This window comes from Lepidochelys olivacea, assembly GCF_965140295.1.
Source record: "Lepidochelys olivacea isolate rLepOli2 genome assembly, chromosome: 15".
In the NCBI taxonomy this organism is placed as follows: domain Eukaryota; kingdom Metazoa; phylum Chordata; order Testudines; family Cheloniidae; genus Lepidochelys; species Lepidochelys olivacea.
In genome coordinates, this window is record NC_140425.1 from 14,999,611 (window position 1) to 15,013,519 (window position 13,909).

At 43.3% G+C, this 13,909-nt stretch overlaps 1 protein-coding gene across 3 annotated transcripts in view; it reads right to left on the reverse strand.

Annotated features, from left to right (window-relative positions):
* Positions 1-13,909, reverse strand: part of MED15 (mediator complex subunit 15) — a 41,727-nt gene that overhangs the window by 27,346 nt on the left and 472 nt on the right. For all 3 annotated transcript variants that reach the window (XM_084649492.1, XM_084649493.1, XM_084649491.1), the window contains exons 2-3: positions 2,736-2,823; positions 882-933 (exon numbers count right to left, since the gene is read on the reverse strand). In XM_084649492.1, coding sequence (XP_084505618.1) covers positions 882-933; positions 2,736-2,823 — 140 coding nt within the window. The remainder of the gene's footprint in view (positions 1-881; positions 934-2,735; positions 2,824-13,909) is intronic.

A 13,909-nucleotide genomic window follows, 5' to 3' on the forward strand; every position in this document is an offset into this window, starting at 1 on the left:
TTATTCCCAACAACCAATGCATTAATAGCGCAAAGAATTGCTTCCCATTAGTTAGCCCCATGCCAAAGTGCCTCCAAACATTTTACCCACATTCCCTACCCTAGGCAGCAAGCTAGAGAGCTCCTAGGTTATTTCCTGATCAGGAACTTAGCATCCCAGCTGGCCATGGAATGCTGCTGCAGACATGCTCTGTAATGTCAATCATTGCCAGCAACATCCCACACGGTTCTGCCAGTGTAAGAGCTCTGCAAGTCAGATTTCACTCCCAGGCGTCAAGATTAATGCTTGCTTTGTGAAATTTTCTACAGAATGGGACAAGCATCTGAGGCAGCTCCTCTATACACTTCCTGGTGCAGTGTATGACAGGTGGCTTCCTCCAGTATTTCCACACCTAGGAAGACTCACTAAGCACTTTGAGACTGTTTGTTCCATTCCAGAGACTTATTTCTGGAGGAATAACACTAAACAGAAGGGCAGATACCCTAATTCAGGATTCCATGCTGAGGATAAAATGTACTTTAATATTGCATAACTGAATGCTTTTTAATTCATTTGCAAATCAAAGCAGAACAAAGAAATGAAGCTCAGCCAATTTGTCTTCACAGCATTCTGGTTGTGATGGAAATGGAGAGGGAGGATGACCTCAGAGAAAACATTTGGTGCAATGAAAAGTGGAGATATCAAGAACTTTCTAGTGGGTTCTTCAGTTCTAGACAGATATTGTAAAGAATATTACACATTCAAGAGCTGGGCACATATCCAGCAGCAGAAACTACTGAAGCAACTCTTGGAGAATGCCAGTCAGAACTAGCAGACTCAAGCCACCCAGAAAGCTAGCACTTCTAGAACTTCTATAACAAATAAATACATGGATTACTTACGAATGTCTCGAAAATGGATAATAAGTCTGGCCACAAGAGAAAGATATTCCTCCTAAAGTTGAAAACAAGAAACTGCTTAGCACAGAATGGGGAAGCAACACACTCCATGACTCACTGTTTCCGTTCCTCACACTGCCACTCCCACCGTGTAACAGAAGGGGCCCTCCTCCTTCAGGACCGGTATGCTTTTCATAACAGTTCATGATGTGCTCAGGAACTGAAATGGGCGGGGTATGTTTCTAAAGAAAAGGTCATTGTGCTTAACTGTGCAGGACAGAAGCAGAAACAGCAAATGCTGGGTAGAAGAGGTAGACAACTGCCAGTACAGCTACATACTAGTAGTACCCTATATGTGTTTATAGACCAAGAAAGGCTATGTCTGCACCTGAAGTGCTATAGTTGCACAACTGCAGCTGTGCCACTGTGGCATTTTAAGTGTAGACACTGACTACAGCAACAGGAGGGGTTCTCCCATTGCCATGGGTGGTGGGTGAACCACAGGCTCAGGGAGGCCAGCCCCTGGCCTGGCTCACCCCTTCCAGCTGAGGCCCCTCTCCCCAACCCAGATCCCCCCTCTCCTGCAGCTACCAACCCCCCTATGCTCCCCAACCCCAGAGCACCAGGCGGGTGAGCTGCGCACGACCCCTTTCCCCCAGCCAACTGAGCACCGGGCGGGTGGCCCCCCGGAGCACCAGGCAGGCGGCACACAGCCCCTCCCAGCCCCCCCAGAGCATTGGGTGGGTGGGCAGAAAGCAGCCCCCCCCCCCCCCCCCAGATTGGTAGGCGGCGCGCGGACCCCTGTCCCCTCCAGCCCTGGAGTGCTGGATGGCATGGCCCCAGTGCTGGGGCCCCCCCAGCAGCGGGTAGCCACAGCTACCTCAAATTCCAGCCACCATAGTCCCAGCAGGCTTCCCTTCCCGGGAAAGGAGCAGCCTGCCTGGGCTGGGGCCAACCAGCAGCAGGAGGGGGCCTCTGTACAGAGTGTGGGCAGGGCCATGTGGGGCTGTTTGGGTAGGCACAGCCTTCCCCTGCCTATTAGACGCACTGCCCATGCCCATCGCTGTAATTAATTTACCTCCTCGAGAAGCGGTAGTGCTGTCTACACCAGGGGTTAGGTTGGCATAGCTATGTCTCTCAGTGGGATGAATTTTTCACATTCGAAAGCTGTAGCTATGCAAATAAAAGTTTTCAGCATAGATCAACCCAGCGCCTTTACTTAAGTCAGATCTACACTCAAAAGTGAAGTCAATCCAGCTACATTGCTTGGGGTGTGAAAAATCCACACTCCTGAACCATGGGGGGAGGGATAGCTCAGTGGTTTGACCATTGGCCTGCTAAACCCAGGGTTGTGAGTTCAATCCTTGAGGGGGCCATTTAGGGATCTGGGGCAAAAATTGGGGATTGGTCCTGCTTTGAGCAGGGGGTTGGACTAGATGACCTCCTGAGGTCCCTTCCAACCCTGATATTCTATGATTCTATGTAATTAAGCACAAGTCAAGCTAAGCTGTAGATAAAGCGAGTTCCATGCAGTTAATTGCATGTGGGTCGATGAGACCTTATAAACCTCACTCCTGTGTTCTTCACGGTCACTGGAGGGCCTGTTGTATCTTTTGTGATAATAGGAATTTACCATATTGTCTTTGCCAAACATTTCACTTCACATTGTTTTTTGTGGAGTGTGCAAAGCACTTTGGCTCCCCCCTCATCATTAAATGCTCCTGTATAAATTTAACATAGTTTATGCAGGTGTCCTGGCCAGATGTTGCTAGACAACTAGATACACCAGGTTTCCAAATGCATCTACTCACAACAGACCAAGACACACACAATTGGAAATACATGGAAGTGCCTTACCCGAGTTTTGGCCTTCATAAAAACATGATTCTCCATATCTTTGCTGGATTTATTGTGGGCTACACCGGCCTTCCTCATGGCCTCATCACTGCAAAACAAGACACAGAACTCACGAAGGACATTAACAGAGGGCAGCTGAAACCCCGTTCCCTACCTAGGGAACAGATGGATGGCAACTTTTCACCAATGAATAACTGACAAATACATGCATACATAAAACATAAAGGAAACCAATTCCACTGATTTACATGCACAATCTGATTAACGTCAATAGCAGATAGCCAGGTAGCCAGCACATCAATAGGAGTCTCCTCCTCTAATTAGACATTTACCTCCTTGCTAGAAAGGAAGAAACTAAGAAATACCTCCCAACAGACAGAGATGGTATGAGATTCAGCAACTGATTCCATTTCAAGGTGCATAGGAGACCATCTTCTCCTGTCAGAGGCCCAAAATAAACATCTTCCATGCTATGGAGGTTGCCATGAGGCTTCCATGCTACTTTTAGCCCAGTGCCATTTAAAGACACTAACTTGGGACATTGATTGTTCCCCTCTTTCCACCTTTCCGACATCACCTGCCTCCTTTGATTACTAACCCTTTGAAGCAGGGCCCATGTATTCACATGAGGTTTATACAACACCCAGTCAATAGCAGCCAATCCTGAGCACGCACTTTGAACGTTACTGGAATATAAATATTGTATATACTTGAAGCTTTATAAATTCAGTACATTATTGATGGGCTGGGTGGTTAAGCTTTTTTGTAAAAAACAGAAGTGGTGCAAGCCTCACCTGCTCTGGATTCATAACCACAGAAATAGGGGTAGCATGCTCTGGCAGTGAGCCCCCGAGCGGCAGGGGCAACCCTCCTCTGACTGTAAGCCCCATGGGGGGAGGGGGGCTGATAGCCAACAGGCGATGTGAGTAATGCAATGTCTACACGAACACTGCGTCTTAAGCACTACGCCTCTCATGGAGGTGGAGTTATTAAGTCAATGTAGTGGGCAACAGACTTAGATAGTGGGCAACATTTTAATGTAGACGCTTACAGAGTTAGGTCAAGGTAAGCTGCCTTATGCCAACTTAACTCTGTAATGTAGACCAGGCCTGACTTTGTTCCTCTCCAACTTCTCTCAGGCTGGCCAGCATCTGTTTCTTGCCAGGTTCCTCTATATTTTAAACAGCTCCAATTTCTCAGAGGATCCTATCCATAGATTGGTATGGAATTCTCATTTATTCCATTACTAAATGTAAGGGTTGTTTAGGATGGGGTCTTTTCAGCAAGTGAAAGTGGCTAGACCTGAGCACAATACCAAACATGCTAAGGCCTGAACCTCTCCATGCCTCTTCAGTAAGATAAGGCCCCAATTTATTATAGCACAGCACCAGCAATGATTAATCTATTAGCTTTGATTCACTCTAAGGAAGATCAAAGAGTTAGGATAATACAGTCATGTTTCCTGAACAATGGACCTCAGTTTGTTTAAAGTCAGGGTGTTCCTCATACACAACACCCTAACATGAGCTCCTGATAACATTTTTAGATTCTAATTTTTTTTCATACACTTATGAGGAATATGGATGGTTGAAGCAGTGAGGGGAAATGTGAATGTGTGGGAGTAAGGAAGGTGTGGAGGGAGGGATTAGGGGGCTTTAGAAAGGGAAGGGAGTTCAAGGGCAGGAGAGGATGGGGGGGGTGAGAAGGGTTGGACTCTGGGAGGGAGGACCTGGGGATGAGTGGTAGAGGGAGTGGGGGCTCCCCCATCAACCCTGCATTCTCCTCTCCTTTGTGTGTGCTGGAATCTGGGGAGCCCCACACCACTGTCCCTGCCCCCCACTATCATGTGAAACAGGATCTGATGTAGGGGAGTGTCTGAGCCCCTCTCCTTATTCCCCATGTTAGCTGGGTTGGGGGGGCTGCTCCTCTGGGAGGCCTGAGCCCCTGTCTCCCATGAGCAGGATATGGGGGCCATGCCCCTTCCCCTTATCCCACTCCTTTGTGAGCCAGTATCTGAGGGCCCTTTGGGTTGGGAGCTCAGAACAGGCATGCCACCTGCATATCATAGGTTCACAAGCACTGGCACTGAGGAGAAGGAGGAAAACACACACTGACAAGAATGGAGAAGTCCACACATCTCAGAGCCATTTTTTCATATTGTATTCATCTCCTTGGGGTGTTCTCAGCTGAACAAGAACATAGCATTGAGATGAATGAGCTAGTTTACACCATTTTGAACCTCCTAGTTGCACACAGAGCCCCTTCCCCATAATCTAAGCCTAGATCTTGGCCTTTTCTACACTCCGGAGACTGTAGCTATGCAAAGATGGCCCTGTAGGATAGATACAGCCTATAGTGACCAAAGAGGTTTTTCTATTGCCGTATGACAGCAGACGTCGAACTTCATTGCACTACAACCTCCTTCGGCCATCTAAAATTACTACATGACCCTGGGTGGGGGTGGCCAGAGCCCAAGCCCCAAGCAGCAGAGCTCAGGCTACATCTTCAGCTCCAGACCCCAGCGACTCACTTTGGGGTCTTGACCCAGAGTTTGAGAACCACTGCTGTAAGAACTGCATGTTCCCAAGGGACAGTAGCTAGGTTGATGGAAGCATTCTTTTGTCGACCTAACTACATCTACACTGGGAGTTAGTTACGCACAGCTAAATACAGCACTCAGTGTAGATTTTTCACACCCCTGAGCTCTGTAGCTGTTGACATATATTTTAAGTGTAGACCACGCCCAGCATCTCCACTCTCCTGTCCCTTCTTCCCTCCAACTGGTACAGGACACAATCTGGCTCACAGCCCCACCACATTTGCACCTCCCCATGGTCCTTCCAAGCTTACCAGGGGGCATGGAATCACTAAGAGGAGAATGGAGCTGGCGTGGGAGGACTCAAAGGAAAGCATGCGGCATTGATGCAATGGCATGACAGAGAACATGTTGGTGGCATTGGAGCAATGATACAGATGTCTGAACAGTGGAAGGGAGAATATGCAGGTTGCAGCAGTGACAGGTGTTGGGATTGTGCAGGGAAGAGTGGAGCTATTCAGTGGGTGCTGTTGGGGAACTTAAGTCTCTCCCCCCAAAACTTCCACATCCATCAATGATACATCTATAGCCCCTACCACTCTAGTATCAGTGCACCTCATGATATTTAATGTATTTATCCTCATAACACCCCTGTGAGATAGGGCATGCTATATTAGCCCCATTTTTGCAGATGGGGAATTAAGACAGAACTACAAAGTAACTTGCCCTAGGTCACACAGGAAGTCTGTCATGGAGCAGGGAAGTGAACCCAGGTCTCCCAGGATCCAAATGCTAGCTAGTGAACAATCCTTCCTCTTTTGCACTGCCTCAACTCTATCCCTCCCTTTCAAAAACATCGTCACTATTATGATCACTGCACTGTTCCTGCATCCTCTCACTCAGCTGCTTAACCTGTGTCCCCAAAGCTGGTACTTTCCTCTTTGTGGGAAGGGAGAACCATGCTGTGATCAAGGTGGATAAACCTGTTTTGTTTTTTTGTTAATAGATTTTTAAATTTCATTTTAAAATTAAATTTGAAATGACGACAACCTATATTGAGGCTTAAATTTACTACACTATATTGAAATAATTTAAACACAACACACCTAAAAGCTTGACCAGCTCCCTCTAATTAGTCTTTGATTCTCACATGCATGTAACTGTAATTCAACCCTCGTGTGTATACATTATGACACAGTCTAATTACATAATCACTGCCACAGTTCAGGGCATCTGCACCTGTGTTCCTTCTGTAATCCACCAATGGCACCCACTGGCTTCTGGCTCCCCAGCCATCACCTTGCTTGGACAGAGACCTGTGCCTCATTCCTTCTGATCCAGATATTTCCAAGCTACACAGTTCCCCACAGTAAGTCAGACTGCCCAAGCAGGCCTGCTTTGTTTTTTTCCTCAGAGGCATAATTGTGTAACTGCTCACAATTTAAGGTCCAACACAGGTTTTCCAAAGCAAGCACATTTATTCTTAAGGTGAAAGCATTACAGAGAAAATATTAAAACAATAAAAGAGCCTACATGTGCGCTAATAAGCTTATCGTAGATTACCCCAACTCCAGCAAGGGCTCTGGCAGGAGTAAAACCCCACCAAGTGTGTTTTCCTGTGGTTACAAGTTCACAACAGCTGTTAGCTCAGAACAAATACCCCCATGAATCTGTGAGTCACTCCTTTATACAGTTTGGGCCTCTGATCTTGTCCTCACATATCAGATGATCAGCAAACAAAAGTCTCCTCCTCAGGGCAAAGCTTCTAACGGCTACATTCTTACATAACTGGATGGGGTACATTTGCATATCCTCTCCCTAGAGATTTAGTGGAAAACCCACTTAACTTTAAAAGTTCAGTCTTGTCTGGCACATTGTGTTAAATAGTCCTGTGAAGCTGCTAATACTTTCCCTGGTTTACCTTACTCAGGTCTTCCTCCAGAGACATTTCATACAAGCCCACACTAATACATTAATATTTGCATTTTTAATACAAGGAACTCCTAAGATACTTAAACTTGATTCAGTAAGATTTAGCTTAATTTAATACTATTTGTCAGGGAAATTGCCATCTCTCACAATCACTATTTTTTCCATAGGACCCCTGCTTCATTCAGTGCACAGGTGGGACAGTACTCAGGGATTAAATCAAGGTTGTGTAGAAAATGAGTTGTTTATTTGTAGGACCCTTGACTCATTTGCTGAGAAAGTGGAAGATATGTAGTGAATGAGACACTGCATTAGAGAAAAGATGATCTCATGGGTCAGGCAGCTGAATACTACCCCGAAGAATTAGATTCTATCCCTGCCTCTGCCAGAGAGTTCATACATGATACTCTGCAAGTCACAAACCAAGGTGTTCACAGGTGGCCACAGTCTGTTCATTTTTTAGGTAGTCATCTTGAGACACCAGGGATCTGATTTGCAGAAGTACGGAGGACTCACAACTGCAACTGAGGTCAATGAGAGCTCCGCTCTGAATATATAAAGTACTACTTTGAAAAATCAGACTCTTGGCTCTCAAAGTTGACACCAAAATTTAGCTGACACTTTAAAATGGAGATAAGATGAAGTCACCTCACATAGATGTTGTAAAGATAATTCTTTACAAACACTAATGAATTTAAGATACTACAATGACAGCACTAATTCTGTATTCAGAGCTGGGTTTGGATAGTGTGTGAAAATCATGCACGGGATGAATGATGATAAAAAGAAATATTGAATAGCCTACCTGTTCAATGACCACCATCTAACCAGTTCGCTGAATGACAGAGGATAAAGTCTGTATCATAATGCACAAAGGGGCCAGATTAAGGTTGTACCTTACTTAGACCTGAGTCCATCCCATACTTTGCTGCACATTGGGCTACCCACAACTGCCATCCTTGCCTGTCAACGGCCCTTCTCTCCAAATCTTCCCATTTCATGTTGAGGTGCTTGATGTCGTTCAGAACTGTTCGTTTCCATGTTATTCACTGTCTTTCTTCTTGCATTTTCTGGCTTTCATTCAAGGGCAGCATTTGGTAAGCGTTCTTTTTCCATTCTCAGCACATGTCCCAGCCACTGATGTCTTCTTTTATAGATTTGGGAGAGGGTGCCTCGTCTAGTAATTTTTCTGACTTCTTCATTCGTCTTCCTATCTCTATACGTTATTCCCAATATTCTTCTCAAACATCTGTGATGAAATGCATCCAGCTTTTGCTTATCTATCTTGGTAAGTTGCCATGTCTCACCACTATACGTTGTGATGGCAACAACAATTGCTTTGTACACATTCAGTTTTGTCTTGAGGGAGATGTTTTTGAGTTGCCAGATGTTTGCCTTCCCAATTGTTATTGTCTCGGAACAAGCACCATCTTGGCTGATGGCACTTCCAAGATACATAAAATTGTCCACCTTCTCCAGTTTCTCTTCTTCAGTTTTGATTTCTGCCTCTGTAGTCCCCATTAACATGACTCTACATTTCTTTGCATTGTATCTTAAATCTTTCTTTTCCATTATTTTTCACTTGGTTTTTGTATTTTTGTAGTCTGTTGACATCTTCATTAATAAGAGCTATGTCATCTGCAAAGTCTAGACCAAATAGCCTTGAATTGTTCCATTTTTGGCCATATGTATCACTGTCGCATTGTTTTAATCCATAGTTGATGACTAGCATAAACAAAAAAAGGAGACAGAACGCACCCCTGCCTTACACCTGTCTTGATGCTGAATGGCTTACTCAACCCCTTTTCCATTTTAATGCAGCATTTTGAGTTGACACAGAATGCCTTCATAATATTGATTAATTTTATTGGAATTCCATATTGTTCCACAATTTTCCACATTGTTTCTCTGTTTACACTATCAAATGCCTTTTGAAAATCCACAAAAGTGATGGTAAGACTGCCTTGAAATTCAATTGTGTTCTCAATAATCCATTTCAGGGTGAAAATAGCATCTGTACACAATCTCCCTTGTCTAAATCCAAATTGTTGCTCACGTCGGATAGTATTCATCTTTCCTTTCATTCTGTTCAGGAGGACTGCTGCTAATACTTTTCCTGTGACAGATACTCCCCTCCAATTTGAACAATTGTTTAGATCACCTTTCTTTGGTAACTTGATGATGATACCAAGGGTCCATTCTTCCGGCACATTCTCCTGCATCCATATTTTGTTGCACAGAGAACAGATGACTGATTCCACATCTTTGCCTCCATATTTAAGCATCTCAGGATGAATGTCGTGCAATCCAGGTGCCTTGTTGTTTTTCAGCTTCTTTTTACTTCTTCGATTTTTACATCAGATACGTCTATATCTAGGTCTAATGGTTTATTTATCATTGTTAAATTCTTGCAATTGGTTCTGGTTGGTTTAGCACTTTTTTGAAGTGTTTCACCCATTTATTTTCTTGTTCCTCCTGTTTTTTTCAAAATTTCTCCTGATTTCCCTTTCATTGGGACACTTGTGAATTTTGATCCATATCCTGTTAACTGTTTCAGGATCGTGTAGACTGTTCTTGTATCGTTTCTTTCCCCTGCTTCTTCAGCTTCACTAGTCTTATTTTCTATCCAATTCCGCTTATTTTTTTGCATTGTTTCTTTACTGCTTTGTCAAGGTTCTGTAGATTTGTTTTGTTTCTTCAGTCGCATGTTGTAGCACTAGAACCTTTTGTTTTTTTCTTTTGTCTATAATTTTCCATGTTTCTTCTTCCACTGATCTTTATTGCTTCCTCTCTTTCTACCAATTATCTTTTCAGCTGCTTCTAGCATAGCTATTTTGGAAAGATTCCAGTATTTTTCCACTTCGTTTTCTTCAAGATCTTTAAGGGCCTCAAACCGGTATTTGACCTCTATCTGGTACTCTTTTCGTATCCTGCAATATTGTATTGTGCATTCAATACACAATTCTGTGTATTGAATAATCAGAGTCTTCTTTCTTTTTGAGCACTTTAAACTTCAATTTGATGTTTGCTTTCAGCAAGTAGTGATCGCTCCCTATATGGGCTCCTCTGAATACTTGTGTCTGACACAGATGTTTTCCACCTCTGACTAACACAGATATAGTCGATCTCATTTTATGTAAGGTCATCTAGTGAAATCCATGTCTTTTTGTGTACATTTTTATGTTGGAAGAAAGAATTGCAGATGCTAAGATTGAATTTTGTGCCAAAAACAAGAAGTCTTGTGCCATTGTCTGTCACTGTTCCAGTTGTATGTGGGCCGATGAAAGAAGAGGTTAGGAAACAGTCATTTCTGATCTGGGCATTAAAATCTCCCATAACCAAGACAAGATTGTGGTTTGGTATTTCTTTCATTACGTTGTTCAATTCTGCATAGACTCTCTCTTTGTCCTCTTCATCTACATCATTTGTTGGAGCATCTGCCTGGACTATGGTGCACTTAATGTGCTGAGAGTGGAATCTAGCTGCCAGTTGTACAGTCACCCTTAATTCTGACATTTCTTAACTTTGGAGTGTTTGATTTTGCAACCTTAATGTTTTCTTAACAGATATTTTAGATGTACTATAACATATAATATACCCAAAGATACCTTTGGGTATGAGCACCCTGTAAGTGTAACTGGTAAAGCCCTAGTGAATTAACAGGCAAATATTACTGCTTTTTGTTCCCTACTGACAATTTTACCTTTTTCAATTACCTGGCTCCCATTGATAAGTTTGTTTTTGCAGCTGACAGTTTAAGGATCAGTACTTTTCCTTCCCTCTGTAAACAATTTAAGATTATTTTTGTATATCTGCACTTTTAAAAATATTATGTGATAATACTAAAATAAGCACCTTAAATCAATAAAACATATACTTTCAACAACTCTTTACTAGCAACCACCATAGCATCACCTGCTGCTATTATTAATAATGACCAATACAAAGTGCAAGCAAATAAGTTTTGTTAAGTACCCCGAGACTGGAGCAAACTGTTGAAGGGTAAAGGGCCTAGTGATGTGAGTTCTCTACTGGGAACACCCTGTCGCTGGCCATAGAAGTCTGATAGGAATCTACAGTGAGAATGGATCCCACGAATTAGAACTCCTATGAGAAGACACAGAGCAAGAGGCAATCCATGAGTACCAGGCATCTTTCTGACTAGGTATTTACAGTGTAGAAATAGTGAATATAATTAAACCAAACAGGGCACCTGTGCAGAGCCCTTATCTATTCTGTTCACATTCATCCCATTCAATTCTGCCCTATGTGAAGCTTTGAAGGTTTCAAGGGTTGTCCCAAATTGAGCACACTGCAATAATCTTGTTACAAGGGCATGGATCCAAGTACCAAGAAACACACCAGAGAAACTGTCTCAGCCTCCTGAGCAGCCATAGATGGAAAATGACACATCATGGTATTCTCGGCTGACGACCAGGAACAGCAATGGATCAACAGTAATCTAAAGACTGAATCACACTGACAAGTGTGGGATACACACCTCAAACAGAAGACATTCTCAGCCCCCACTCACTCCTCTAACATTTTCATGTACCTAAGAGCACAGCTTCCATCAGAATGAGCCTAAGCCATTCTCTACCATATACTTCCCCAGTTGTCTCAAACAGTTGGAGATCACAAGAACCTAGAATCCAGGTTTAATAAAAAAGAATCATAAGGTCTAAGCGTCATCCATCATTGACAACCCTACTGCCCCTACCAGTTGAAACATGCACATAAATAAGATGGAACCCTGCACAAGACAACCCCCTGCAGGGAAGAATAAGCATCTCTTACTACCCTTTGGAGCTCTCCAAAGAACAAACATACTGAAACATCTTCACATCCATTCCCAAAAGCTTTGCAGAAAAGTCAGCAAAGCCTAGTGGCCACTAGTATCCAAGGCTATTTATAATTGAAACAAGACTAGCATGGATGCTTTGCTTGTGCCCATACCACCATTTCATGGCTATCTCCAGCAAATGCCTAAAATCAGACTGATAGAGTGAATCCATGTTTGAGTCGCAGTAACAGAAGCTGCCTCATTTACCACCTACGCAGCTATACCATATCCAAGAGTTAGGTTAGAGACTCTGTCTAAAGATGGGTCACTTGAATATTTTCATACAAGTTTAATTTATTTTAAATGATTCTTAATAGTGTGAATATTTGTTAATGGCAAGTAACATTAATTTTCATCATCTTGTAAAGGTGAACGAGAAGATTTGTGCATGGACTAGTGAGTTTTCAGGACTATTTTTCAAGATCTTGTTAAACACTTTCTATGGTTACAGAACATTTTCCAAAGGAAATCTACATAGTAATTATTTTAATTATTTCCTTTACATTTCAGTTACTTATGAGTCACTGAAGGTGAAAACGGAAGCACAGGAAGAGGAACCAATGCGTGATCAGACCTCAAAACATTCCTAGGCAACAACTCCCAACCCTGCTGCTATATATTACACCGAGCATACCTCTGGCTATTATAACCCCTGGTTGTGGCAAGTCTTATTTTATTCTAACTACAACAAGATCAAACTGCCAAACTGTAATTTCAGATGTGACACATGAACCCAATCTCAATAAAAGCACTATAATAATGATTTACCAATAGCAGCAAAAGCATTTTTTTTAAATTAAAATGATATATATGGCTACTTTTATGTCTGAGATGTGTTATGTAGTTCAGGGGAAACACTATCACTTGCAGAACACAAAAGGTTTTGGACCTGAGGAAAACTGTCAGTGCTTAGAATGATAACACAAAACTAGCCTATGAACTTAGAGGGTATTTTTATTACTATCCATTTTCCAATTTCCAGAATTTTAAATGTTTAAGTGGCATTCCTTGTTATACAACTATTTTATTTTTAATTAAGATTTTGTTTGCCAAGACTAATACATTTACTTAATCTGTTATTTTAAGTTTCTCTTGAACATATTCATCAGCATCCATTTTTTAAATACCACTGACAGAAGACTGCTATAGATTGACATGCACGGACAGAAAAAAAGAGTTTGAGCATTAGCTCCAAGTTTCCTTGCCCCTGCGGATTGTCTTTGTGTAAGACAGGTGACTTCACAGAACAAACTAAAAGTGTAACATATTAGCTCTGAGCACCCAAAAAGCATGCGAGGCACTTCACAGGCACAAAGAAAGCCACTCTGTGCCCTGAATAGTTTATAACCTAAATTCAGACATGAACCTCCATGAAGACCAAAACAAATAAAATAGGATCGGGAACAAGGGTTACAGGAATGAGGCCAGGTGGTTAAATTGTGAAACATCTAACCATCTTGAAAGAAACGTTAAGCCTGTTTGGCATTATTTGCATCCCATAAACAGCAGAGCAGAGCGTAGGGCCCACACAGCCTGCGGTTTATTTAACATTGTTCTGAAACCCCAGAGGCTACCCAGTTGGTCAGGAAGCCGCACGGGATGATCAGCAGAGCCCACAGAAGAGGCTGGAAAGGAGCTCAGGGGAAAAAGCAGCGTGACCAGCCTCCTCCGATGTGGGGAAAGGAAGTGGGGGGAACTACGCCCTCCCCGGACAGACCGCTGGCAGGGGAGAAGAGCAGCGGCGTGGTCGGCTGGCTCCGGATAACTGAGGCGGGGGCAGGGAAGCCAGCTCCAGAGACACACCGGGCTGGCGGGGAGAGAGAGTGGTGGGGTAGCGGGGGCGCGCCACCCCTAGAGGCTGCCAGC